General features: G+C 41.0%; 1 protein-coding gene across 2 annotated transcripts; it reads right to left on the reverse strand.

Annotated features, from left to right (window-relative positions):
• Nucleotides 1–251: 251 nt before the first annotated feature.
• LOC135480241 (serine/threonine-protein kinase Kist-like) lies at nucleotides 252–27030 on the reverse strand. Of its 2 annotated transcripts, none has more exons than XM_064760020.1 (11): nucleotides 26845–27030; nucleotides 25258–25479; nucleotides 20316–20424; nucleotides 19409–19556; nucleotides 17516–17645; nucleotides 14924–15115; nucleotides 4809–4921; nucleotides 3531–3607; nucleotides 2547–2645; nucleotides 1987–2075; nucleotides 252–978 (listed from the first exon to the last, which is right to left on the reverse strand). In XM_064760020.1, the coding sequence occupies exons 2-11, from the start codon at nucleotides 25381–25383 to the stop codon at nucleotides 844–846; spliced, it is 1218 nt and encodes a 405-aa protein (XP_064616090.1). In that variant the 5' UTR covers nucleotides 25384–25479; nucleotides 26845–27030; the 3' UTR covers nucleotides 252–843. The 2 variants fall into 2 exon arrangements, with proteins under 2 accessions (XP_064616090.1, XP_064616091.1); XM_064760021.1 differs by lacking the exon at nucleotides 26845–27030 and adding an exon at nucleotides 26721–26837.
• Nucleotides 27031–27504: the final 474 nt, after the last annotated feature.

Here is a 27504-nt window from a genome sequence, read left to right on the forward strand (position 1 = left end):
GGTAATGTCAGTTAACCAGGTGAACTTGTGCAACAAGATGCACTAAGATTGGATCATAATAAAATGGTGATTCTTAATGTCTTCATTGTTTTGTTCTTTTGGCTTATAAGAATGGGTCAGATTTAATGAAATGGCTGAAATTATTTTATTAAAAATAATAAATTGAGTATTTCACAATAACTCAGTAAGTAGATGATTGAAAGTTGCTTTAAAAAAAAAATCTAATCAGGAAAAATGAAGTTTGCCATTACTTTTCAATGTCAAATGCACTTAGAATTATTTTTGGACATCAGTGCCTGTGTCTTTTCTAAAGAATGATAGCTTCACGTTACTCCTCGAGGGTTTTCACGTTACTCCTCGCGGGTTTATTTGTTTTACCGTCTACATTTGTCAAGAAGAGATAAAGTTCCAACTGCAACATGCAAAAACAAGCTGCACAGTGACACGTCAAACACGCAATTGATACTCAAGACTGATGGGTGTACATTTGTTTTCAAACTGGAAAATGGTACAAAACGAACCTGTCAAACATTGGTGTGGGAAAGTATCTGAATAAATTACTACACAGAAATCAATAATTAATCAGATGTCAAGGAAAAAATACACAAAACGTATGCGCCACTTGAGCTGACATTCCAACCAGATGTGAGATTCTACCTTCTGACACAAATTTTAAACCGAAATTTGTCAATATTTGGAGAAGTTGTATTGCACAGAAATCGATGCGTGACAGAGTGACAGACAAGCCAAAAGACCCCGTAAACTTTCATTACATTCCATGCGATACGCTCAGTGTTTATTACTATGTGCATGTACATTATGAAAAGGCCGAATCAGAATATATCAGAAATACTGTTGATTTTGGAACGCCTCTGTACAGAAGAACGTGGTAATAACAGTTCTGTCGTTGAACATCCTCCCGTTCAGTTTCTCGAAAGCTTTTTCGGCATGGTCTGCATTTCTATATTTAACAAAAACCTGGGAAAAAAATTTATCATCTTGATTTAGTCGTTGCGAAGAAACAAACAAGATACAAATCAATACAACTATGTAAGTGGCCAAAAAGTGGAACATATTAGTTAAATTCGAGCCATTATACTGATACGGGCCAAACCAGTCGTTGCACTATCCCCTTTATGCTGAAAGCCAAGCTAGGAAGTTACAACTTATTATTTTAAGGTCTTAGGTGCGAATCGACCTAGGGTTGACCCTGGATCTACCGTTCCTGAAGTGGGCGCTCTACAAACTGTGCTATCGGGGCCGGCCCTAAAGTCATGAGGGTAGCATATAGTGCCATGACGTGGAATGAAGCCTAAAGTCATGAGTGGAGCAGATAGTGTCATGAGGTTGAATGAAGCCTAAAATCACAAGTGTAGCATAGAGTGCCATCAGGATTTAATGAAGCCTAACGTCACAAGTGGAGCATATTGTGCCATGAGGTTGAATGAAGCCTAAAGTCATGAGTGGGGCATATAGTGCCATGAGGTAAAAGAAATCGTGCAGTCATGAGGGTAGCATAGAGAGCCATGAGGTGGAATGAAGCCTAAAGTATCAAGTGGAGCATACAGTGCCATGAGGTGGAATGAAGCCCAAAGCCCAAAGCAGATAGTTCCATGAGGTTGAATGAAGCCTTACGTCACAAGTGGAGCATATTGTGCAATGAGGTTGAATGAAGCCTAAAGTCAGGAACGGAGCATGTAGTGCCATGAGGTTGAATAAAGTCATGAGTGGAGCAGATAGTTCCATGAGGTTGAATGAAGCCTAAAGTCATGAATGGAACATATAGTGCCCTGAGGATGAATGTAACCTAAAGTTAGGAATAGAGCATGTAGTGCCATGAGGTGGACTGAATCCTAATGTCGCGAGTGAGAATGAGTCCTAAGGTCATGAGTGAGAACAACGCATAACATTACAAGTCTGAATGGACCGCAAAGTCACTAATGGAAACAAAGCCTGAATAACAAACTCATTAAATTTCTTTATTACCTTTTCCACTCCGGCTCCTTCTGTAGGAATAACACAAGACTCCACCATTCCAAACAGGCTGCATTCTGCCTCAATATCAGTCTTAATTTCTTGCAAAATAACACAACAATTTCAAACTAGATGTAAATATGTAACTTAGACTATGATTAATGTGTAAAGACAATTTTGGTCATGATGCGAACAATAATGTGCAGATATCCTGTCATTCAATTAATTTCAATTCTTCTTTACGTCGAACTCTTGCAACTTGCACAATTTTGCTTTTTGGGGGCGGACGGGGAATGGGGGGGGGGGGTCAACACTACACTGAAGGTGAATTCACTTCCGTGCACATCATGGAGGTCAGCATTACAGGTAGACTAAAACATGGCGAAGCACAGACAAAGTCAACGCCTTTTTTCGGGTATCTGATAAACAGTGACTTTATCACAGCAGGTTTACATTTCAGCCTGAATAACAGCCAGATAAACACATATAATGATTCTGTTTCATGTTTAATTTCCATGTAAGGCTAGAATGATGCAGTTTTGTTCCATCAGCAGAGCACAAAGTCCACCCACCTTTTAAGACTTCCACGTCCTGAAGATCTCCTCTGTCCACTGTATTAACCAGTCTTACTATACATGTGGGCAGAACTAACAAGTCCTTAAAGGTGGGCTCTGAGAACACAGTAGTTAAATCGTAACTTTAAAAATATTCCTACAGTTAAAATACACGATCTCAAGAAGTGGGACCTGAGGAGACAGCAAGGTGTTTTATGTTAGAATGTCTTCAATAATTGCCTCACTTTAATAACTGGTATTTTCTTATGGGTCACATAATTCGATTGGTATTTTATATAAACTACGCATTGTGTTTCACAACAGCGATGCTCTAGGCGGGTTTACATATAACCAAAATAGAAGAAAACCATACGCAGATGCTAACACACCGCGGCAATGCGCTCTAAAACTAGAACTAACTCCGCAAATCGGTGACAATTTTGACCACCTCAGATATGTCCTAAAACGACTCAGTTCGCTTCGATTCCGAACCTCCAAAACATGCAGGTCTCCTTATGCACAACGTCAAATTGATTATGTTTCCCAAAGCCATCTTATTAAAAACGACATGCACAAGTGAATATTGTATTAACTCGTTTGGCTATGGCTTAACACTATACTCAAGTGCTTTTTATTTGTACAATAACAGCCAGTTGTGTGAGCACAAGAAAAAAGAGTGGTCAGATAAACCAGCGACATTTGGCAAGTTACTGACGAAACTTCCTCATGTGACATACATGTACAGATATGAGCACCATATTGTCACTGCTTCATTTATTTTCCCTGATTGTTAACCAATAAATAATACCTTGGTTTTAATATAAAAGTGTTACATTCACAGATCTCAAAGAGCATTATTTTGCTTTGCTCTGAACATATCCATGCTGCATGTATCTTCATATTCTGGCATGACTTGTCAATGAAAAAAAAACAGCCAGAGTGTTGTGAGACAGTAAGCAACAGCATGAGGAAAAGACTACAGGCAAACACAAAAGCACTCACCGAACACTACCGAGAAGAATGGCAGTTGTAGGGCTTGTTCACAGCTCAGCCTTTGTCCTGGTATGCACTTCAGTAGTCTTGTCAATGGCAAAGAAATAAAGATGAGTCATGCGACAAGCTTTGGCATCATGGATAGGAACTTAACTGCGGAGAGCCACAACATATTGAAGTCTGTGACTGACTTTCAACAAAGCTTTAATAGGGGTTGACTGTACAATGGACGATACTCATTGTCAGAGCAAGTCAGAATGGCGACAGTTTGCTTCGGTGAGTACATATAGGTACAACCTGGTAAGGTAATTGTGAAAGCACGTTCGGATCGATGACAGTTTGGTTCAATGAGTTAGTACAGCCTGCTATTAAAGGTAACTGTGAAAGCATGCTCAGACTGGCAAGAGTGTGACTCGGCATATAAAATTGACATATCCTTTCAATAATTACCAATAACTTTTTTTGTATCCTTACCCTGTACAAGTGAAGTAACATTCGCATCTAGAAAGCAAGATTTATTTAGTTGTTTGACTGGTGTTTTACGCCTACAAAGGAAATGATTCACCAATATGACCCTGGTCAACAATATGCTGAGAGGAAACTGGGCTCAGGAAACCCACAACCATCTGCAAGTTGATTACAGACCTTCCCACATATGACCGGAGAGGAAGTCAACATGACAACTATGCCACACATACCCCTCTGGAAAGCAAGTAGTTTGAACAAAGATGTAGGGAATAGATGCAGAGTCAATTGGGATGAGGAGTCAGTTGGGATGACAAGCCCGTTGGGATGAGGAGTCAGTTGGGATGAGAAGACCGTTGGGATGAGGAGTCAGTTGGGATGAGAGGTCCGTTGGCATGAGGAGTCGGTTGGGATGAGGAGTCTGATGGGATGAAGAGTCAGTTGGGATGACAAGTCCGTTGGGATGAGGAGTCAGCTGGGATGAGAAGACCGTTGGGATGAGGAGTCTGCTGGGATGAGAGGTCCATTGGCATGAGGAGTCAGTTGGGATGACTGAAAATCACAGTAACCGCATTAGTGAGAGGCTCATGCGTCATTTAGTCGCGCTGGCATGCTAACCAGCTCGGCCATGGAGGCTCCCTCAAGAGACTTTGAAATATATCTAATATACGGCTAAATCCTTAATAAATGTATAATAAGACAATGTGTGATATAAAATTGGTCTTGCTTGACCTTCAGTTTAATATGAGTGAAATAATTGTCAGCATTTTCTCAGCAATTCGCTTACAAATGACCAGAAAAACTTGGTAAGAAATCATATACCCTGTAATTAAATCCATCGCTTCTCTCGTACCGTGCTGTTTTCCACTCAGTATCTTTCCAATCATCTCACAAGCTATGGCACCATACTTACACTTCTCCTTGTTGTCCACTGTCTGGAAAAACAATGCAGAATTATATTTGCGTTCAAACTGTGGACATAATTCAGCCAGTTTCAAGGTTTATCCAAGTTCAAAACTCACATTATCCAGGCTACCTGGAAAAAAATGTGGTAGACTTATACAAGCTGATCTTTCAGTCTTTAGTGCACATGGTATATACAGCAATACGTTAGACAGAGATGCTGAAAAAAACTTCCCTAAATGAATATCAGCACATGTACACCCAGTATGTCGGGTTTGTCGGGTAGTCTCAATGTACATCCAGTAGGTCAGGTTGGTGTGGTGATCTCAATGTACATCCAGTAGGTCAGGTTTGTGTGGTGATCTCAATGTACACCCAGTAGGTCAGGTTCGTCTGGTAGTCTCAATGTACACCCAGTAGGTCAGGTTTGTCTGGCAGTCTCAACGTACACCCAGTAGGTCAGGTTTGTGTGGTATTCTAAATGTACACCCAGTAGGTCAGGTTTGTCTAGCACTCTCAATGTACACCTAGTAGGTCAGGTTTGTCTGGTAGTCTCAATGTACACCCAGTAGGTCAGGTTTGTCTGGTAGTCTCAATTTACACCCAGTAGGTCAGGTTTGTCTGGTAGTCTCAATGTACACCCAGTAGGTCAGGTTTGTCTGCTTGTCTTAATGTACACCCAGTAGGTCAGGTTTATCTCCTAGTCTCAACGAACACTCAGTATATTAGGTTTCTCTAGTAGTTTTAATGTACACTCAGTAGGTCAGGTTTACCTGGTAGTTTCGATGTACACCCAGTAGGTTAGGTTTGTCTGGTAGTCTCAATGTACAAATAGTAGGTCAGGATTGTCTGCTAATCTCAATTTACAACCAGTAAGTCAAGTTTAACTGGAAGTCTCAATGTACACCCAGTTGAACAGGTTTGTGTGCTACTCTCAATGTACATCAAGTACGTCAGGTTTGTTTGGTAGCCTCAATGTACACCCAGCAGGTCAGGTTGACCTGGTAGTCTCAATGTACACCTAGTAGGTCAGGTTTGTCTGGTAGTCTCAATGTACACCCAGTAGGTCAGGTTTGTCTCTTAGTCTCAATGTACACCCATTTGGTCAGGTTTACCTGCTACTCTCAATGTACACACAGTAGGTTTGCTACTCTCAATGTACACCCAGTAGGTCAGGTTTGTCTAGTAGTCTCAATGTACACCTAGTAGGTCAGGTTTGTCAGCTACTCTCAATGTACACCAAGTAGGTCAGGTTTGTCTGGTAAAATCAATGCACACCCAGTAGGTCAGGTTTGTCTCCTAGTCTCAATGTACACCCAGCAGGTCAGGTTTACCTGGTAGTCTCAATGTACACCCAGTAGGTCAGAATTGTCTCCTAGTCTCAATGTACACCCAGTAGGTCAGGTTTCTCTCCTAGTCTCAATGTACACCCAGTAGGTCAGATTTGTCTGGTAGTATCAATGAACATCCAGTAGGTCATGTTTGTTTGCTACTCTCAATGTACACCCAGTAGATCAGGTTTGTCTGGTAGTCTCAATGTACACCTAGTAGGTCAGGTTTGTCTGGTAGTATCAATGTACACCTAGTGGGTCAGGTTTGTCTCCTAGTCTCAATGTACACCGAGAAAGTCAGGTTTACCTGGTAGTCTCAATTTACATCCAGTAGGTCAGGTTTGTCTGCTTGTCTTAATGTACACCCAGTAGGTCAGGTTTGTCCTATTCTCCTATTCTCAATGAACACTCAGTATATTACATTTGTCTGGTAGTTTTAATGTACATCCAGTAGGTCAGGTTTAACTGGTAGTTTCAATGTACACCCAGTAAGTCAGGTTTACCAGGTAGTCTCAATGTACACTTAGCAGGTCAGGTTTGTCTGGTATTATCAATGTACAACCCAGCAGGTCAGGTTTGTCTAGCACTCTCAATGTACACCTAGTAGGTCAGGTTTGTCTGGTAGTCTCAATGTACACCCAGCAGGTCAGGTTTGTCTGCTACTCTCAATGTACACCCAGTAGGTCAGGCTTGTCTCTTAGTCTCAATGTACACCCAGCAGGTCAGGTTTACCAGGTAGTCTCAATGTACACCCAGTAGGTCAGATTTGTCTGGTAGTATCAATGAACACCCAGTAGGTCAGGTTTGTTTGGTAGTCTCAATGTACACCCAGTTGGTCAGGTTTACCTGCTACTCTCAATGTACACCCAGTAGGTCATGTTTGTCTGCTACTCTCAATGTACACCCAGTAGGTCAGGTTTGTCTAGTAGTCTCAATGTACACCTAGTAGGTCAGGTTTGTTTGGTAGTCTCTATGTACAACTAGTAGGTCAGGTTTGTCTCCTAATCTCAATGTACACCGAGTAGGTCAGGTTTACCTGGTAGTCTTAATGTACATCCAGTAGGTCAGAATTGTCTCCTTGTCTTAATGTACACCCAGTAGGTCAGATTTGTCTCCTATTCTCAATGAACACTCAGTATATTAGATTTGTCTGGTAGTTTTAATGTACACCCAGTAGGTTAGGTTTGTCTGGTAGTATCAATGTACACCCAGTAGGTCAGGTCAGTCTGCTACTCTCAATGTACACCCAGCAGGTCAGGTCTGTCTGCTACTTTCAATGTACACCCAGTAGGTCAGGTTTGTGTGGTAGTCTCGATGTACACTCAGTAGGTCAGGTTTGTGTGGTAGTCTCAATGTACACCTAGTAGGTCAGGTCTGTCTCCTAGTCTCAATGTACACCCAGTAGGTCAGGTCTCTCTGCTACTCTCAATGAAAACCCAGCAGGTCAGGTTTGTCTCTTAGTCTCAATGTACACCCAGCAGGTCAGGTTTACCACGTAGTCTGGTTTTGTCTGGTAGTATCAATGAACACCCAGTAAGTCAGGTTTGTCTGGTAGTCTCAATGTACATCCATTTGGTCAGGTTTACCTGCTACTCTCAATGTACACACAGTAGGTTATGTTTGTCTGCTACTCTCAATGTACACCCAGTAGGTCAGGTTTGTCTAGTAGTCTCAATGTACACCTAGTAGGTCAGGATTGTCTGCTTGTCTTAATGTACACCCAGTAGGTCAGGTTTGTCTCCTAGTCTCAATGTACACCCAGTAGGTCAGGTTTGTCTCCAAGTCTCAATGAACACTCAGTATATTAGATTTGTCTGGTAGTGTTAATGTACACCCAGTAGGTCAGGTTTGTCTGGTACTTTCAATGTACATCCAGTAGGTTAGGTTTGTTTGGTAGTTTCAATGTACAACTAGTAGGTCACGTTTGTCTGCTACTCTCAATGTACACCCAGTAAGTCAAGTTTACCTGGTAGTCTCAATGTACACCCAGCAGTTCAGGTTTACCTGGTAGTTTTAATGTACACCCAGTAGGTCAGATTTGTCTGGTAGTCTCAATGTACACCCAGTAGGTCAGGTTTGTCTGCTAGTATCAATGTACACCCAGTAGGTCAGGTTTGCCTGCTACTCTCAATGTACACCCAGTTGGTCAGGTTCGTCTGGTAGTCTCAATGTACAACTAGTAGGTCAGGTTTGTCTCCTAGTCTCAATGTCTCAATGTACACCCAGTAAGTCAGGCTTACCAGGTAGTCTCAATGTACACCCAGTAGGTCAGGTTTGTCTACTTGTCTTAATGTACACCCAGTAGGTCAGATTTGTCTCCTAGTCTTAATGAACAACCAGTATATTAGGTTTGTCTGGTAGTTTTAATGTACACCCAGTAGGTCAGGTTTACCTGGTAGTTTTAATGTACACCCAGTAGGTCAGTTTTGTCTTCTAGTCTCAATGTACACCCAGCAGTTCAGGTTTACCTGGTAGTTTTAATATACACCCAGTAGGTCAGATTTGTCTGGTAGTCTCAATGTACACCCAGTAGGTCAGGTTTGTCTGCTAGTATCAATGTACATCCAGTAGGTCAGGTTTGTCAGATAGTCTCAATGTACACCCAGTAGGTCAGGTTTGTCTGCTGGTCTCAATGTATACCCAGTACGTCAGGTTTGTCTGTTATTCTCAATGTACACCTAGTTGGTAAGGTTTCTCTCCTAGTCTCAATGTACACCCAGTAGGTCAGATTTGTCTGGTAGTCTCAATGTACACGCAGTTGGTCAGATTTGTCTGGTAGTATCAATGTACACCCAGTAGGTCAGATTTTTCTGCTAATCTTAATGGACACACAGTTTGTCAGATTTGTCTGGTAGTCTGGATGTACACTCAGAAGGTCAGGTTTGTCTGGTAGTCTCAATGTACACCTAGTAGGTCAGGATTGTCTGCTTGTCTTAATGTACACCCAGTAGGTCAGGTTTGTCTCCTATTCTCAATGAACACTCAGTATATTACATTTGTCTGGTAGTTTTAATGTACATCCAGTAGGTCAGGTTTAACTGGTAGTTTCAATGTACACCCAGCAGGTCAGGTTTACCACGTAGTCTCAATGTACACGCAGTTGGTCAGATTTGTCTGGTAGTATCAATGTACACCCTGTAGGTCAGATTTTTCTGCTAATCTTAATGGACACACAGTTTGTCAGATTTGTCTGGTAGTCTTGATGTACACTCAGAAGGTCAGGTTTGTCTGGTAGTCTCGATGTACACCCAGTAGGTCAGGTTTGTCTGGTAGTCTGAATGTACACCCAGTAGGTCAGGTTTGTCTGGTAGTCTGAATGTACACCCAGTAGGTCAGGTTTGTCTGGTAGTCTCAATGTACACCCAGTAGGTCAGGTTTGTCTGCTAATCTTAATGGACACACAGTTTGTCAGATTTGTCTGGTAGTCTGAATGTACACCCAGTAGGTCAGGTTTGTCTGGTAGTCTGAATGTACACCCAGTAGGTCAGGTTTATCTGGTAGTCTGAATGTACACCCAGTAGGTCAGGTTTGTCTGCTAGTATCAATGTACATCCAGTTGGTCAGGTTTCTCTCCTAGTCTCAATGTACACCCAGTAGGTCAGGTTTGTCTGGTAGTCTGAATGTACACCCAGTAGGTCAGGTTTGTCTGGTAGTCTCAATGTACACCCAGTAGGTCAGGTTTGTCTGGTAGTCTGAATGTACACCCAGGGGGTCAGGTTTGTCTGGTAGTCTGAATGTACACCCAGTACGTCAGGTTTGTCTGGTAGTCTGAATGTACACCCAGTACATCAGGTTTGTCTGGTAGTCTGAATGTACACCCAGTAGGTCAGGTTTGTCTCGTAGTCTGAATGTACACCCAGTAGGTCAGGTTTGTCTGCTAGTCTTGATGTACACTCAGAAGGTCAGGTTTGTCTGGTAGTCTGAATGTACACCCAGTAGGTCAGGTTTGTCTGGTAGTCTGAATGTACACCCAGTAGGTCAGGTTTGTCTGGTAGTTTGAATGTACACCCAGTAGGTCAGGTTTGTCTGGTAGTCTGAATGTACACCCAGTAGGTCAGGTTTGTCTGGTAGTCTCAATGTACACCCAGTAGGTCAGGTTTGTCTGGTAGTCTCAATGTACACCCAGTAGGTCAGGTTTGTCTGGTAGTCTGAATGTACACCCAGTAGGTCAGGTTTGTCTGGTAGTCTGAATGTACACCCAGTACATCAGGTTTGTCTGGTAGTCTGAATGTACACCCAGTAGGTCAGGTTTGTCTGGTAGTCTGAATGTACACCCAGTACGTCAGGTTGCCAGAATCGGATACTATATCTTGTTTTGGTTTCTGCCCTCCTCACAGTTCACACAGCCCAGTTCCAGTAACATATATCTCGATTTGTTTTCTTTTCTGCTAACAGTTGACACTACACTGCTCGAGCAACACGTGTCTCCTTTCGGTTTCTACTCCCCTAACAGTTCACACAGCTCAATTCCAGCAACACATATTTCGTTATGGTTTCTACTCTGCTAACAGTTCACACTACACTGTTTCAGCAACATATATCTCACCTTGGTTTCTACTCCCCTAACAGTTCACATGACTGTTCCAGCAACGCATATCTCGTTTTGGTGTCTACTCCGCTAACAGTTCATACTACATTGCTCCAGAAACATGTATCTCATTTTGGTGTCTACTCTGCTAACAGTTAACACTACACTGCTTCAGCAACATATATCTCATCTTGGTTTCTACTCCCCTAACAGTTCACATGACTGTTCCAGCAACGCATATCTCGTTTTGGTGTCTACTCTGCTAACAGTTCATACTACATTGCTCCAGCAACATGTATCTCGTTTTGGTGTCTACTCTGCTAACAGTTAACATTACACTGCTTCAGCAACATGTATCTCACCTTGGTTTCTACTCCCCTAGCAGTTCACATGACTGTTCCAGCAATGCATATCTCATTTTGGTGTCTACTCTGCTAACACTTCATACTACATTGCTCCAGCAACATGTATCTTGTTTTGGTGTCTACTCTGCTAACAGTTAACACTACACTGCTTCAGCAACATATATCTCATCTTGGTTTCTACTCCCCTAACAGTTAACATGACTTTGTTCCAGCAACACATATCTCGTTTTCATTTCTACTCTGCTAACAGTTCACACTTCATTACTGCCACAACATATATCTCATTTTGGTTTCTACTCCCCTAACAGTTCACATGACTGTTCCAGCAATGCATATCTCGTTTTGGTGTCTACTCTGCTAACAGTTCATACTACATTGCTCCAGAAACATGTATCTCATTTTGGTGTCTACTCTGCTAACAGTTAACACTACACTGCTTCAGCAACATATATCTCATCTTGGTTTCTACTCCCCTAACAGTTCACATGACTGTTCCAGCAACGCATATCTCATTTTGGTGTCTACTCTGCTAACAGTTCATACTACATTGCTCCAGCAACATGTATCTCGTTTTGGTGTCTACTCTGTTATCAGTTAACACTACACTGCTTCAGCAACATGTATCTCACCTTGGTTTCTACTCCCCTAGCAGTTCACATGACTGTTCCAGCAATGCATATCTCGTTTTGGTGTCTACTCTGCTAACACTTCATACTACATTGCTCCAGCAACATGTATCTCGTTTTGGTGTCTACTCTGCTAACAGTTAACACTACACTGCTTCAGCAACATATATCTCATCTTGGTTTCTACTCCCCTAACAGTTAACATGACTTTGTTCCAGCAACACATCTCGTTTTCATTTCTACTCTGCTAACAGTTCACACTTCATTACTGCCACAACATATATCTCATTTTGGTTTCTACTCCCCTAACAGTTCACATGACTTTGTTCCAGCAACACATATCTCGTTTTCATTTCTACTCTGCTAACAGTTCACACTTCATTATTGCCACAACATATATCTCATTTTGGTTTCTACTCCCCTAACAGTTAACACATCTCTGGCTTAGCAACATGTATCTCATTTTGGTTTCTACTCCCCTAACAGTTACCATGACTGTTCCAGCAACGCATATCTCGTTTTGGTGTCTACTCCCCTAACAGTTAACACATCTCTGGCTCAGCAATATATATCTCATTTTGGTTTCTACTCCCCTAACAGTTAACACATCTCTGGCTCAGCAACATGTATCTCATTTTGGTTTCTACTCCCCTAACAGTTAACACATCTCTGGCTCAGCAACATATATCTCATTTTGGTTTCTACTCCCCTAACAGTTCACACATCTCTGGCTCAGCAACATATATCTCATTTTGGTTTCTACTCCCCTAACAGTTAACACATCTCTGGCTCAGCAACATATATCTCATTTGGGTTTCTACTCCCCTAACAGTTAACACATCTCTGGCTCAGCAACATATATCTCATTTGGGTTTCTACTCCCCTAACAGTTAACACATCTCTGGCTCAGCAACATATATCTCATTTTGGTTTCTACTCCCCTAACAGTTCACACATCTCTGGCTCAGCAACATATATCTCATTTTGGTTTCTACTCCCCTAACAGTTAACACATCTCTGGCTCAGCAACATATATCTCATTTTGGTTTCTACTCCCCTAACAGTTAACACATCTCCGGCTCAGCAACATATATCTCATTTTGGTTTCTACTCCCCTAACAGTTCACACATCTCCGGCTCAGCAACATATATCTCATTTTGGTTTCTACTCCCCTAACAGTTAACACATCTCTGGCTCAGCAACATATATCTCATTTTGGTTTCTACTCCCCTAACAGTTAACACATCTCTGGCTCAGCAACATATATCTCATTTGGGTTTGTACTCCCCTAACAGTTCACACATCTCTGGCTCAGCAACATATACCTCATTTTGGTTTCTACTCCCCTAACAGTTAACACATCTCTGGCTCAGCAACATATATCTCATTTTGGTTTCTACTCCCCTAACAGTTAACACATCTCTGGCTCAGCAACATATATCTCATTTTCGTTTCTACTCCCCTAACAGTTAACACATCTCTGGCTCAGCAACATATATCTCATTTTGGTTTCTACTCCCCTAACAGTTAACACATCTCCGGCTCAGCAACATATATCTCATTTTGGTTTCTACTCCCCTAACAGTTAACACATCTCTGGCTCAGCAACATATATCTCATTTTGGTTTCTACTCCCCTAACAGTTAACACATCTCTGGCTCAGCAACATATATCTCATTTTGGTTTCTACTCCCCTAACAGTTAACATGACTTTGTTCCAGCAACACATATCTCGTTTTCATTTCTACTCTGCTAACAGTTCACACTTCATTACTGCCACAACATATATCTCATTTTGGTTTCTACTCCCCTAACAGTTCACATGACTTTGTTCCAGCAACACATATCTCGTTTTCATTTCTACTCTGCTAACAGTTCACACTTCATTACTGCCACAACATATATCTCATTTTGGTTTCTACTCCCCTAACAGTTAACACATCTCTGGCTTAGCAACATGTATCTCATTTTGGTTTCTACTCCCCTAACAGTTAACACATCTCTGGCTCAGCAACATATATCTCATTTTGGTTTCTACTCCCCTAACAGTTAACACATTTCTGGCTCAGCAACATATTTCTCATTTTGGTTTCTACTCCCCTAACAGTTTTTTTTTTTTTTTTTTTTTTTTGATTGGTGTTTTACGCCGTACTCAAGAATATTTCACTTATACGACGGCGGCCCTAACAGTTAACACATCTCTGGCTCAGCAACATATATCTCATTTTGGTTTCTACTCCCCTAACAGTTAACACATCTCCGGCTCAGCAACATATATCTCATTTTGGTTTCTACTCCCCTAACAGTTAACACATCTCTGGCTCAGCAACATATATCTCATTTTGGTTTCTACTCCCCTAACAGTTAACACATCTCTGGCTCAGCAACATATATCTCATTTTGGTTTCTACTCCCCTAACAGTTAACACATCTCTGGCTCAGCAACATATATCTCATTTTGGTTTCTACTCCCCTAACAGTTAACACATCTCCGGCTCAGCAACATATATCTCATTTTGGTTTCTACTCCCCTAACAGTTAACACATCTCTGGCTCAGCAACATATATCTCATTTTGGTTTCTACTCCCCTAACAGTTCACACATCTCTGGTTCAGCAACATATATCTCATTTTGGTTTCTACTCCCCTAACAGTTCACATGACTGTTCCAGCAATGCATATCTCGTTTTGGTGTCTACTCCCCTAACAGTTAACACATCTCTGGCTCAGCAACATATATCTCATTTTGGTTTCTACTCCCCTAACAGTTAACACATCTCTGGCTCAGCAACATATTTCTCATTTTGGTTTCTACTCCCCTAACAGTTCACACATCTCTGGCTCAGCAACATATATCTCATTTTGCTTTCTGTACAGCTGACACAATCAAGTTCCAAGCTGGCATCACCAGACATGACATCCTCTCCTGGCAAGACTCAACTGTCATAAATGACCTATACATTCCCCTAAAAAGTGCATTTCTACAGGCCCCAAAAAAGTGATAAAATACTGGTTTAGGGGCTGAAACTTACAGTTTTCTAGTAGGATATCTTACCGTCTTAACAAACCTCAAAGCATCTATATATAACCAGTCAAACTCTCAGAATCAGGAAAAATGGGCAAGTTTGTCATGGATGAAATTTTGGGTCATTTACAGTATATGTAGTTTCGTTATCTACTCACCTTACAGTTTACACAACTCTGTCCACACTCCTCTATCTGAGGTAATTTTTTACCAGTCAACATCCACAAGAGTAGACAGCCCATGCTCCACATGTCAATATGTGAGGACAGCTTTGTCCTACAGGTGGCACCACTGTTCCAGGTGACGGCCTCTGGAGCTTCATAACCAGGGGACTGAACTCTTCCAACATCCTGATATAGAAACAGCCACACATACCATAGCCAATATTATATAAGCACGTCATTTTCCCATTTTCACTGCTAAATGTTGCAATTACACTTTGTTCATTTCTGAACATACACAAATTTAGCCATAATCTTTTCCCTGTAAACAAATCAACTTGTGTTCTTTACAATGCAAACATTTGAAGGATTGCTATTGGAGACGTCTTTAAATTTGGACATGCCTACAAAACTGCGGCATTACTTCAACACTGGCCCTAATACCAACAGTAAATGATAAGTGGAGAGAATTAATCTAAGGGTAATCTATTCAAGAGTATTACAGTTTCCATGTACACGTAGCGGGTCCAGCCACAGTTCTTAATCATCTTGATCTTAAAATGATCCACATCTGATATAATTAGTTTTATTACTTTCACTGAATTGCCCAAAATGTTATAGTCATTGCTATTTCCCTACAATTTTACGACCAATTACATGTACCTACAGTGATTTTTACAGTGACCTTTCAAAACTATCGCTATTTTTTTGTTTAATGTTTAATCAACTTTTACTCTGTAAACAGACAATAGTGTGAATTTGAATGAATGAACTAAAGAGACGATATCAGAGATTTTTGGCCAAAAAAAATTTATCATTAATAAAATCAAACTTTTTGCATTTATCCTTGAAGAATAAATGAAATTATTGCCTTCCTGTGAATATTAGACAATAAAGGTGTACTATTTATAATGTTAAAATGATTTTAAAGTTTTAAAACTTAATAATGTGATGCGCTTTATAAATTTCAGAAACTTCATCACTTAGTTTGAATGGAAATATGTGCACATACAAGGTTGATATTTTATGAAAAGTAATCTATTTTAAAATAACAGCAAATTTCAACAGGATTTGTGCTGACTGATTTTTGCCATAAATCTGCACTAAAGTAACTTAAATAAAACAACTAAACTTCTATACTTACATTTAGATCCACATAGGACATGGACCAAAGTTATTTCACAAAATGAGTCATAACAGCAGCAGAGGAAATCACCTTCAAGGTCTGAGGAAACCACAAAAAAATGCTCCACACAACCCAAAAAAACTCCATTGTGTCCACCAGTGAATGAAAACCAGAGCTGTTGTCTTATGAAAGAATATTAAAATATATTTATATATATGGTTAACATACAGAGGAAATCAGAGCCTCTATAGGTGTGAATGGACAGAGGAAATCAGAGCCTCTATACATGTAGGTGTAAATGGACAGAGGAAATCAGAGCCTCTTTAGGTGTAAATGGAGAGAGGAAATCAGAGCCTTTATCCGTGTACATGGAGAGAGAAAATCTGAGCCTCTATACATATAGGTGTAAATGGACAGAGGAAATCAGAGCTTCATAGGTGTAAATGGACAGAGGAAATCAGGGCCTGTATAAATGTAGTGTAAATGGACAGAGGAAATCAGAGCCTCTATACATGTAGGTGTAAATGGACAAAGGAAATCACAGCCTCTATAGGTGTAAATGGAGAGAGGAAATCAGAGCCTCTATACTTGTAGGTGTAACTGAAAGGGGAAATCAGAGCCTCTACACGTGTAAATAGACAGAGGAAAGCAGAGCCTCTATACATGTAGGTGTAAATGGACAGAGGAAATCACAGCCTCTATAGGTGAAAATGGAGAGAGAAAATCAGAGCCTGTATACATGTACGTGTAAATGGACAGAGGAAATCAGAACCTCTATAGGTGTAAATGGACAGAGGAAATCAGAGCATCTATAGATGTAAATGGACAGAGGAAATCAGAGCCCCTATACATGTACGTGTAAATGGACAGAGGAAATCGGAGCCTCTATAGGTGTAAATGGACAGAGGAAATCAGAGCCTCTATAGGTGTAAATGGACAGAGGAAATCAGAGCCTCTATAGATGAAAATGGACAGAGGAAATCAGAACCCCTATACATGTACGTGTAAATAGACAGAGGAAATCAGAGCCTCTATAGGTGTAAATGGACAGAGGAAATCAGAGCCAGCCTCTATAGGTGTAAATGGACAGAGGAAATCATAGCCTCTATAGGTGTAAATGGACAGAGGAAATCAGAGCCTCTATAGGTGTAAAAGGACAGAGGAAATCAGAGCCTCTATAGGTGTAAATGGACAGAGGAAATCAGAGCCTCTATTCATGTACGTGTAAATGGACAGAGGAAATCAGAGCCTCTATAGGTGTAAATGGACAGAGGAAATCAGAGCATCTATAGGTGTAAATGGACAAAGGAAATCAGAGCATCCATAGGTGTGAATGGACAGTGAAGCAACACCACCCTACATGTACCTTGTTATATAGTTGACAAACTGCTGACCTAGACACCATCAGGAGGCCATCAGGAGCCAAAATTCATTCTATTCAGCTTATTTAAGAACTTCCGTACCTGGTCTTCGACATGAAAACTGAGCCCAAAGTCTATCAGCTTCAGACAACCATCTGCTCCACTCCACATCAAATTGGATGGCTTCAAGTCAGCATGCACAAAGCCTGAACGATGGATACGAAGCAAAGCTCTGTAACATAATGGAGTGCAAAGCTCTGTAGCGTAATGGAGAGCAAAGCTCTGTAACATAATGGAATGTAAAGCTCTGTAACATAATGGTACGCAAAGCTCTGTAACATAACAGAGTGCAAAGCTTTGTAACATAATGAAGTGCAAAGTTCTGTAACATAATGGAGTACAAAGCTCTGTAACATAATGGAATGTAAAGTTCTGTACCATAATGGAGAGCAAAGCTCTGTAATACAATGGAAGGCAAAGCTCTAACATAATGGAGTGCAAAGATCTGCAACATAATGGAGTACAAAGTTCTGTAACATACTAGTATGCAAAGCTCTGTGACATAATAGAGAGCAAAGCTCTGCAACATAATGGAATGTAAAGCTCTGTAATACAATAGAAGGCAAAGCTCTAACATAATGGAGTCCAAAGCTCTGTAGCATAATGGAATGCAAAGCCCTGTAACATAATAGAGTGCAAAGCTTTGTAACATAATGGAGAGCAGGACTTTGTAACATAATGGAATGTAAAGCTCTGTAACATACTGGAATGCAAAGCTCTGTAACATAATACAGAGCAAAGCTTTGTAACATTATACAGAGCTAAGCTCTCTAACATAATGGAATGTAAAGCTCTGTAATACAATGGAATGCAAAGCTCTGTATCATAACAGAGTGCAAAGCTTTGTAACATAATGGAACGTAAAGTTCTGCAATAGAATGGAAAGCAAAGCTCTGTAACATAATGGAGTACAAAGCTTTGTAACATAATGGGGTGCAAAGCTCTGTAAGTAACATAATGGAGTACAAGCTCTGCAACATAACAGAGTACAAAGCTCTGTAACATATTGGAGTGCAAAGCTCTGTATTATAATGGAGAGCTAAGCTCTGTAACATAATGGAACGTAAAGTTCTGCAATAGAATGGAAAGCAAAGCTCTGTAACATAATGGGGTGCAAAGCTCTGTAACATAATGGAGTACAGTGCTTTTCTGTATAAGTACATCTGGGTGTGTCTCTGACCCGCTTCTGACAAAGCTATACTATAACCAGCCCGGACGCCCACCCCCTCACCCTGTCCCCTGACTCCACTGTCTTCAACCTCAGCTGGGACAGACTCAGTGATTAAAACTCCTGTATCAGTTTACCTGAGAGTGTCCCTGACCAGCTTCTGACAGCCATACTATAGCCAGCCCCTCCCTCTTCACATCGTACCCCCGACTCCCTCACCTTCAACCTCAGCTGGGACAGACTCAGGGATAACAGCTCCTGTATCAGTTTACCTGAGAGTGTCCCTGACCAGTTTCTGACACAGCTATACTGTCAGACCCTCCCAACCCCCTAACCCACCGTCTTCACCTTCAGCTGGCACAGACTCGGTAATAACAGCTCCTGTATCAGTTTGCCTGAGAGTGTCCCTGACCAGTTTCTGACACAGCCATACTGTCAGACACTCCACCCCCCACCCCTCTTCTCCCCTGTCTTCACCCTCAGCTGGCACAGACTCAGTGATAACAGCTCCTGTATCAGTTTACCTGAGAGTATCCTTGACCAGTTTCTGACACAGCCATACTGTCAGCCCCTCCCCCCACCCCCCACCGTCTTCACCCTAAACTGGCACAGACACAGTGATAACAGCTCCTGTATCAGTTTACCTGAGAGTGTCCCTGACCAGTTTCTGACACAGCCATACTGTCAAACCACCTCCCCCCCTCACCCCACCGTCTTCACCCTCAGCTAGCACAGACTCAGTGATAACAGCTCCTGTATCAGTTTACCTGAGAGTGTCCCTGACCAGTTTCTGACACAGCCATACTGTCAGCCCCTCCTCCCCTGTCTTCACCCTCAGCTGGCACAGACTCAGTGATAACAGCTCCTGTACCAGGTATGGACGTCCGTGCCACACTCCATGATCCTTGGCTTGTACTGAAAATAATCCATCCATTCTATGTTAAATAAACAGTATTAACTCACATATAAGACACATATGCAGTGTGCTTGAGTGAAACACCATAGAGGTGCACTAAAGACACATCACAGACACACCACAGACACACCTTAGAGGCATCACAGGCACATTAAAGACACACAACAGATACAGCATAGAGGCATCACAGGCACACTAAAAACACACCATACAAGCATCACAGGCACACTAAAGACACACCACAGATACAGCATAGAGGCATCACAGGCACACTAAAGATTCACCATAGAGGCATCACAGGCACACTAAAGGCACACCACAGATACACCATAGAGGCATCACAGGCACACTAAAGACACACCATAGAGGCACCAGAGGCACATCATAGAGGCATCACAGGCACACTAATGACACACCATAGAGGCATCACAGGCACACCACGGGCACTCTAAAGACAAACTTAAGACACACCACAGCTACACCACAGGCACACCAAAGATATATGACTGACACACCACAGGCACAAGGCAGACCGCCCTTCAGAAGACATATGCTGTATACTATGTGCAGAGGAAGGTCTGCCAGCAACCAATGGATGGTCATGGGTTTCTTCTCACAATAATACTGGCTGCCATCATATTAGTGAAATATTCTTGAGTGCTCAAATCAATAAATAAATAAATCTTAGAAGTGTGTTCCTTATTGTCACCTTTCAGTCTGGCTTGTATACATGTGCCTGCCAAAAAGGCAAGACTCACCTAGCTGGGCTACTGGGCCTTGTTCTTGAAACACCACGTTAAGTAAAGACTTCTCCCTTCTACAGGCACAGTCATACCGTTGTCCTTCTTTGTAAAACTTTATTGCCGTCTGAAATAAGCAACAGATATCACACACCCACATTAACTAGGACAAACGTCTCTCTCATATTGCACAGTCATACTGCCATATTTGTAAAGTCATACTGCTACTTGGCAACACACACAGAGCTCACATTTCCTCAATTAAAACAGACTTCTCTGTGTTTTTTTACAAGCCACAAAAACTCAGAACTCGAGAAATTGTCCACACATTCCATACTCCTGCAACTACGTCAAGATTCTTTCTACCATCAGCACAGTAATATTGCCTGCAATGTTTTGAAAGCTTTATTGCTACCTGAAAACCACCACATACATGTATATATTCCACATTTCCATTTCTTAATATGGACAATAAGATTCCAATATGGTTCCACACAGTCAAGTAAAATCATACAGCCTAAAAGCCTAACCATACATACTAAATGTACATGCCAAATTATACAGTCCACATGTACAAGCCCAATTACACAGTGCACATGTACAAGCCCAATCTTACATCCTACATGTACATGCACAATCACACAGTGCAAGTGTACAAGCCCAATCATACATCCTACATGTACAAGCACAATCATACAGTGTACATGTACAAGCCCAATCATACAGTGCACATGTACAAGCCCAATCATACATCCTACATGTACAAGCACAATCATACAGTGTACTTGTAAAAGCACAATCATACAGTGCACATGTACAAGCCCAATCATACAGTGCACATGTACAAGCACAATCATACAGTGCACATGTACAAGCCCAATCATACATCCTACATGTACAAGCACAATCATACAGTGTACTTGTAAAAGCACAATCATACAGTGCACATGTACAAGCCCAATCATACAGTGCACATGTACAAGCACAATCATACAGTGTACTTGTAAAAGCCCAATCAAAAATCCTACATGTACAAGCACAATCATACAGTGTACATGTACAAGCCCAATCATACAGTCCACATGTACAAGCCCAATCATACAGTGCACATGTACAAGCCCAATCATACATCCTACATGTACAAGCACAATCATACAGTGTACTTGTAAAAGCACAATCATACAGTGCACATGTACAAGCACAATCATACAGTGCACATGTACAAGCACAATCATACATCCTACATGTACAAGCACAATCATACAGTGTACATGTACAAGCCCAATCATACAGTCCACATGTACAAGCCCAATCATACAGTCCACATGTACAAGCCCAATCATACAGTGCACATGTACAAGCCCAATCATACATCCTACATGTACAAGCCCAATCATACACCCTACATGTACATGCACAATCACACAGTGCACATGTACAAGCCCAATCATACATCCTACATGTACAAGCACAATCATACAGTGTACATGTACAAGCCCAATCATACAGTGCACATGTACAAGCCCAATCATACATCCTACATGTACAAGCACAATCATACAGTGTACTTGTAAAAGCACAATCATACAGTGCACATGTACAAGCCCAATCATACAGTGCACATGTACAAGCACAATCATACAGTGCACATGTACAAGCCCAATCATACATCCTACATGTACAAGCACAATCATACAGTGTACTTGTAAAAGCACAATCATACAGTGCACATGTACAAGCCCAATCATACAGTGCACATGTACAAGCACAATCATACAGTGTACTTGTAAAAGCCCAATCAAAAATCCTACATGTACAAGCACAATCATACAGTGTACATGTACAAGCCCAATCATACAGTCCACATGTACAAGCCCAATCATACAGTGCACATGTACAAGCCCAATCATACATCCTACATGTACAAGCACAATCATACAGTGTACTTGTAAAAGCACAATCAAACAGTGCACATGTACAAGCACAATCATACAGTGCACATGTACAAGCACAATCATACATCCTACATGTACAAGCACAATCATACAGTGTACATGTACAAGCCCAATCATACAGTGCACATGTACAAGCCCAATCATACATCCTACATGTACAAGCCCAATTACACAATGCACATGTACAAGCCCAATCATACATCCTACATGTACAAGCCCAATCATACAGTGCACATGTACAAGCCCAATCATACAATGCACGTGTACAAGGCCAGTCATACAGTGCACAAGTACAAGCACAATCATACAGTGTACATGTACAAGCACAATCATACAATGTACGTGTACAAGGCCAATCATACAGTGCACATTTACAAGCACAATCATACAGTGCACATGTACAAGCCCAATCATATAGTGCACATGTACAGACCCAATCATACAGTACACATGTACAAGCCTAATCATACAGTGCACATGTATAAGCACAACCATACAGTGCACATGTACAAGCCCAATATACAATGCATGTGTACAAGCACAATCATACTGTGTACTTGTAAAAGCACAATCATACAGTGCACATGTACAAGCACAATCATACAGTGCACATGTACAAGCACAATCATACATCCTACATGTACAAGCACAATCATACAGTGCACATGCACAGGCCCAATCATACAGTACACGGTACAAGCCCAATCACACAGCTTACATGTACATGCCCAATCATACAACCTACAAGCTTCACCATACATTCAACAAGCCTGTTCACACAAGCCTTCAAGCCTAAGCATACATCCTACAAACCTAATCACACAGCCTACAAGCCTAATTATACAGCTTACAAGCCCATTAATAGAGCATACAAGCCTATTCATGCAGCTTACACATCTAATCATAGAGCCTACATGCCCTAATCCTGCAGTTCACAAGCCTAATCATAGTCTACACTCCCAATAACACAGCATACAAGCCTATTGATAGAGCCTAGAAGCCTTATCATAGAGCCCACAAGCTTATTCAAGCAGCTTACACGCTCAATCATAGAGCCTACAAGCCTAATCATAGAACCTACAAACCTAACCATAGAGCCAACAAGCCTAAATACACATACTACAAGCCTAAATGCACAGCCTACAAGCCTAATCGCACACAGAGCAAGCCTAATCATACAGCACGAGCCTAATCATGCAGCCTACAAACCTAATCATACAGCTAACAAGCCTAATCACACAGACTACTAGCCTATTCATACAGCGCAAGCTGTCTACAACCATCATCACACAGCCCACAAACCTGATCAAACAGCCTACAAGCCAAATCCTAGAGCCTACAAACCTAATCACATCAAGTTTATTACATCAGGTTGTTTTGGGCCAAATTGACCCTGGCTTTTCAGGCCCTTGGAGCCAGTTGTCCCCTTAGTTATTTCAAATCATGAACACCGCAAGAATAAGATGGCTCCTAGACAGTTATTTTCGCTGATGAAAAAGTGACCCTAAGACATACACAAACATTTCAATCTCTGTGTTGTTTTACCTGAAATATAAAACAGCCAGCTACAGATCTAGATATACATGTCTGTCACATTCCTTCCACCAAGACTACTCAACCTGCTGATGCAAGTTTTACCTCACATTTATCTCTCATATTAACATCCTATGTTTTATTTCTCTACACTTATTTAATATCTATTCTGTTGGTGTTTCATATGTTTATAGAGCCGGTGAAGGATCCCCAAAGTTAATGGCAAACCCTTCCACCTGTGAGGTTCTGACTTACATGACACACTACAGATTATCCTCACCAACAAAGAACCTATAAACACAACCTGTACAGATGGCAGCTCTTGACATTTGACCTTTGCTGGGAGGCGTTGACAATAGTGAGCAATAAATATCTGTTTCAAGTGTTGCCCTCCCTAAGAGTTCTCCATAAAACTGTTAGACAATAAATATCCATTTTCATATGTTCACCTGTACTCAATAATTCTAGGAACATACAGGTATGAACTGAAAACACTGCAAGAAAATGAATGACAGAAGGTTTGTGATCAAATATCCTGGAAATTTAATGCAGAATAACATTTACTACTTGAGCTTTAAAAAATTCCAGGCAGCCAGATTTGTCCGCGTGTCGTGGGAGTGCTGCCACAGCACATGGCACAGTCTACAAACATTCTGCATTTAAGCAGCTGCAACAAATGTTATAAACTACATTCCATAGGTACTTGTACAGTCATCATCACTTGCCTAATACATCTATAGGATGGTATATTTTACAATCTCATTTGGATGAGTCACATCAAGCCATGACATTGTGAAATGAGTCACATCATGCCATGACATTGTGAAGAAGAGTCACATCATGCCATGACATTCTTGAGAAGTCACAGCATACCTTGATGTAGTGAAGATGAGTCGCACTGTGACACTGTGAAGATGAGTAACATCATACCTTGACATAGTGAAGATAAGTCACTTCATGTTTTGTCATTGTAAAGATGAGTCACAACATTTCTTAACATCACAAAGATGAGTCAAACCAGGCCTTGACATTGTGATGAGTCAGATTATGCTGTGACATAGTAAAGAAGAGTCACATTATAGCCTGACACTGTGAAGATCATTCACATCATACCTTGATATTGTGAAATGAGTCACATCATGCCTTGACATCATGAAGATGAGTCAATTCAGGCGCTGACATGGTGAAGATGAGTCACCATGCCTTGACATTATAAAGATCACTGACGTCATGTCATGCCACTGTGAAGATGAGTCTTATCATGTGTTGACAATTTGAAGTTGAGTCACAGCATGACTTGACATGGTGAAGATTAGTCACTTTGTGTATATATACACAATGATTTTTCATTGATGTTTTATTAATATACTATTTACATGCAAATCGCACACAAAAACACACGTCTATCATTTTCTGACTTTCTGACATTCATGTACATGTATAACTTCTACAAATATGTCAATCACCTTTACCTTTGCCTCTTCACTCCCCTGAATATCCGCGGCATACACGTCACAGCACTTCCCAGAGCCTATGAGATGGGAGATAACCCAGCTTTGTCCTGAGCTACAATGAATAGTCTCCCCTGGCTGGATCATTAATCACACTCGACCAGCCAATGTTCAGTTAAATCATGCAGATTGTTTGTAACCAGAGCATTTCAATCAGCTCACTTCATCAAAATTAAGCAGCTCCTGTAAAAATAAAGAATGTTGAACTAGCACAAAAAAGCAGAAATGAAACTGCATGTAGCTTTGAACTGTATACCAAGTTATTCTAATGATGTATTTAGTTTGTTATGCTCATTTTGACCATTTGGAGCCCATAACCCAGCAAAGCTTCGAAGAGGCAGCCATGTTGACCATCTCTAATCTTTAACCTCATGAATATGGCGTGGAGTCGACTTTTGTTCCTACTGTGGATTTTTCATTTGTCCTGCACTGCTACTGATTTTTACCCAAGAACAACACCCATCAGCGTGGTAAAAAGTCTCCATCGTGCAGAATGCTTGACAAAACCTCAAGAAAGCAGACATGGCTGCCTGTTCAAAATTGAGCCAGTTTTCGGCTTCAAAATGGCCTCTTTTTGTAAATGTGCTCGAGACAACAATTACCCATGTAATAAAATCTCCACAGCGTGAAGTTTGCAGACACTTGTAAATGTTCTTTATTTTTGTCCGTTGATTTATCGAAAGCACAAGCTCAGTGGGTTCTTTCCAAGGCCATGTAGAGCTGAGAAACCTTGGTGATGCACAAAGCGGCCTACTGACTGTATTTGGCAGTCTCGACATATTTGACAAGTGCAGATAACTGCAGCAGGTTTCTAAATGGGTACATTGGTTTGGGACTATCCTTGGCCAAACAAAATTTTCCCAGACTTAACATGAGATCATTCTTGGACTAGGGATTGCCGACACCAAAATGTCAATTAGGAAACAACCCAGGATTTTGTGAAGGGGCCTCCAGCAAACGTATTATTATTAGCATACAACATCTAATTGTTTTGGCTATACATACATCAGGTTAATATATGTGAGAACACCATGAAGTATCATATAGTCAGTTCTAGCTCTGAGATGTCAGTTAGAATATGTTTCCAGGTTTGCTTCAGTGTAAATGACTGCATTTAATGATCTGTAACTCAGATGCAGACTGAAAACATATTGGCCACCGGACAGATGGATAAAAAGTGAGAAATTTGTGAATGAAAAGTAAAAAGTCAGTGCGACACATTCAGAATGTAAGCCGTCGCCTACATGACTGATGGTAGTTGTCCTGTGACTACTGGAATAATGAACCACCAGCTAGCATACAAGCATAGTTTTAGCCTAATGATCGAATTAGACGTTGTATACTAACAATGTCTAACAGATTTTCTTTCACAAAACGCTGGGTATTTTCCTATTTGCAGCTAGGACGTCCTTAGCGTTTCCTACCAGACATTTTCTGAATCAGCAATCTTTGTCCGACAGAATTGCACTTTCACAGGACCACAATCAGCTTTCCAGTGCATAAACCAAAACACACTTCAAACAAGCAGCCATGTTCGCCTTTTCTAACCTTTGACTGAAGGAGAGATGCTTTAATTTCGTTCAACAACGACGTTCATGTTCTTGTAAAGTGGCTTTGCCTCTGTACCGCTGATACTAGAGCAAATTTAAAACAACAACACTCAACCAGGCGAAAGCACTTGTACAGTAAACGTAGCAACTGAGTTCACAAAATTAAAGCTGATTTAACATTGAAAGTAAAACAGGTCGCTCTACATTTCGTCAAATTTGTGTTTATACTCGCCACAACAGTTATTTACGCGCCAACACCAACCAAAAACTAGGACCAGATAAAGAACCGAAAATGAATACGGTACGACGGTCTTAATTATGAAAATCCAAAGGTAAGTTACAGTTTTAACGCAGTAAACAGTATTAAAGTAAAATAAAGTCTGACTGAGATTTAGGTCTTATACACCTTCGTGGCCCTGTAAAAAAGAGTTCGATTCCTGCTGCGGATCGCACGTAATTTTAGATGCTTAATATAAATTACGCATGAAATGATAAAACCACCCAAAACTTTATTTATTCTTCCTTGCTTATATTTAGTCAAACTTTACATTATGTAAGTCTCCAAATATCATAGTAATAATGTATGGATTAAATCTTACGTGGTTTACTTCTAAAGAAAGCCCAATTTAAAACATTGTCCGGAAAATATGTACTTGGT

This window comes from Liolophura sinensis, chromosome 13 (genome assembly GCF_032854445.1).
Source record: "Liolophura sinensis isolate JHLJ2023 chromosome 13, CUHK_Ljap_v2, whole genome shotgun sequence".
NCBI lineage: Eukaryota > Metazoa > Mollusca > Polyplacophora > Chitonida > Chitonidae > Liolophura > Liolophura sinensis.

Bases quoted from the DNA above. Each gene is read 5' to 3' on its own strand.
- LOC135480241 (XM_064760020.1), bottom strand. From the start codon at position 25,383: ATGATCCAGCCAGGGGAGACTATTCATTGTAGCTCAGGACAAAGCTGG. The intron at 2,646-3,530 runs GTGAGTGCTTTT...CTGTGTTCTCAG, and splicing joins ATTCTTCTCGGTAGTGTTCG to AGCCCACCTTTAAGGACTTG. The intron at 2,076-2,546 runs GTGGGTGGACTT...TTATTTTGCAAG, and splicing joins GGACGTGGAAGTCTTAAAAG to AAATTAAGACTGATATTGAG.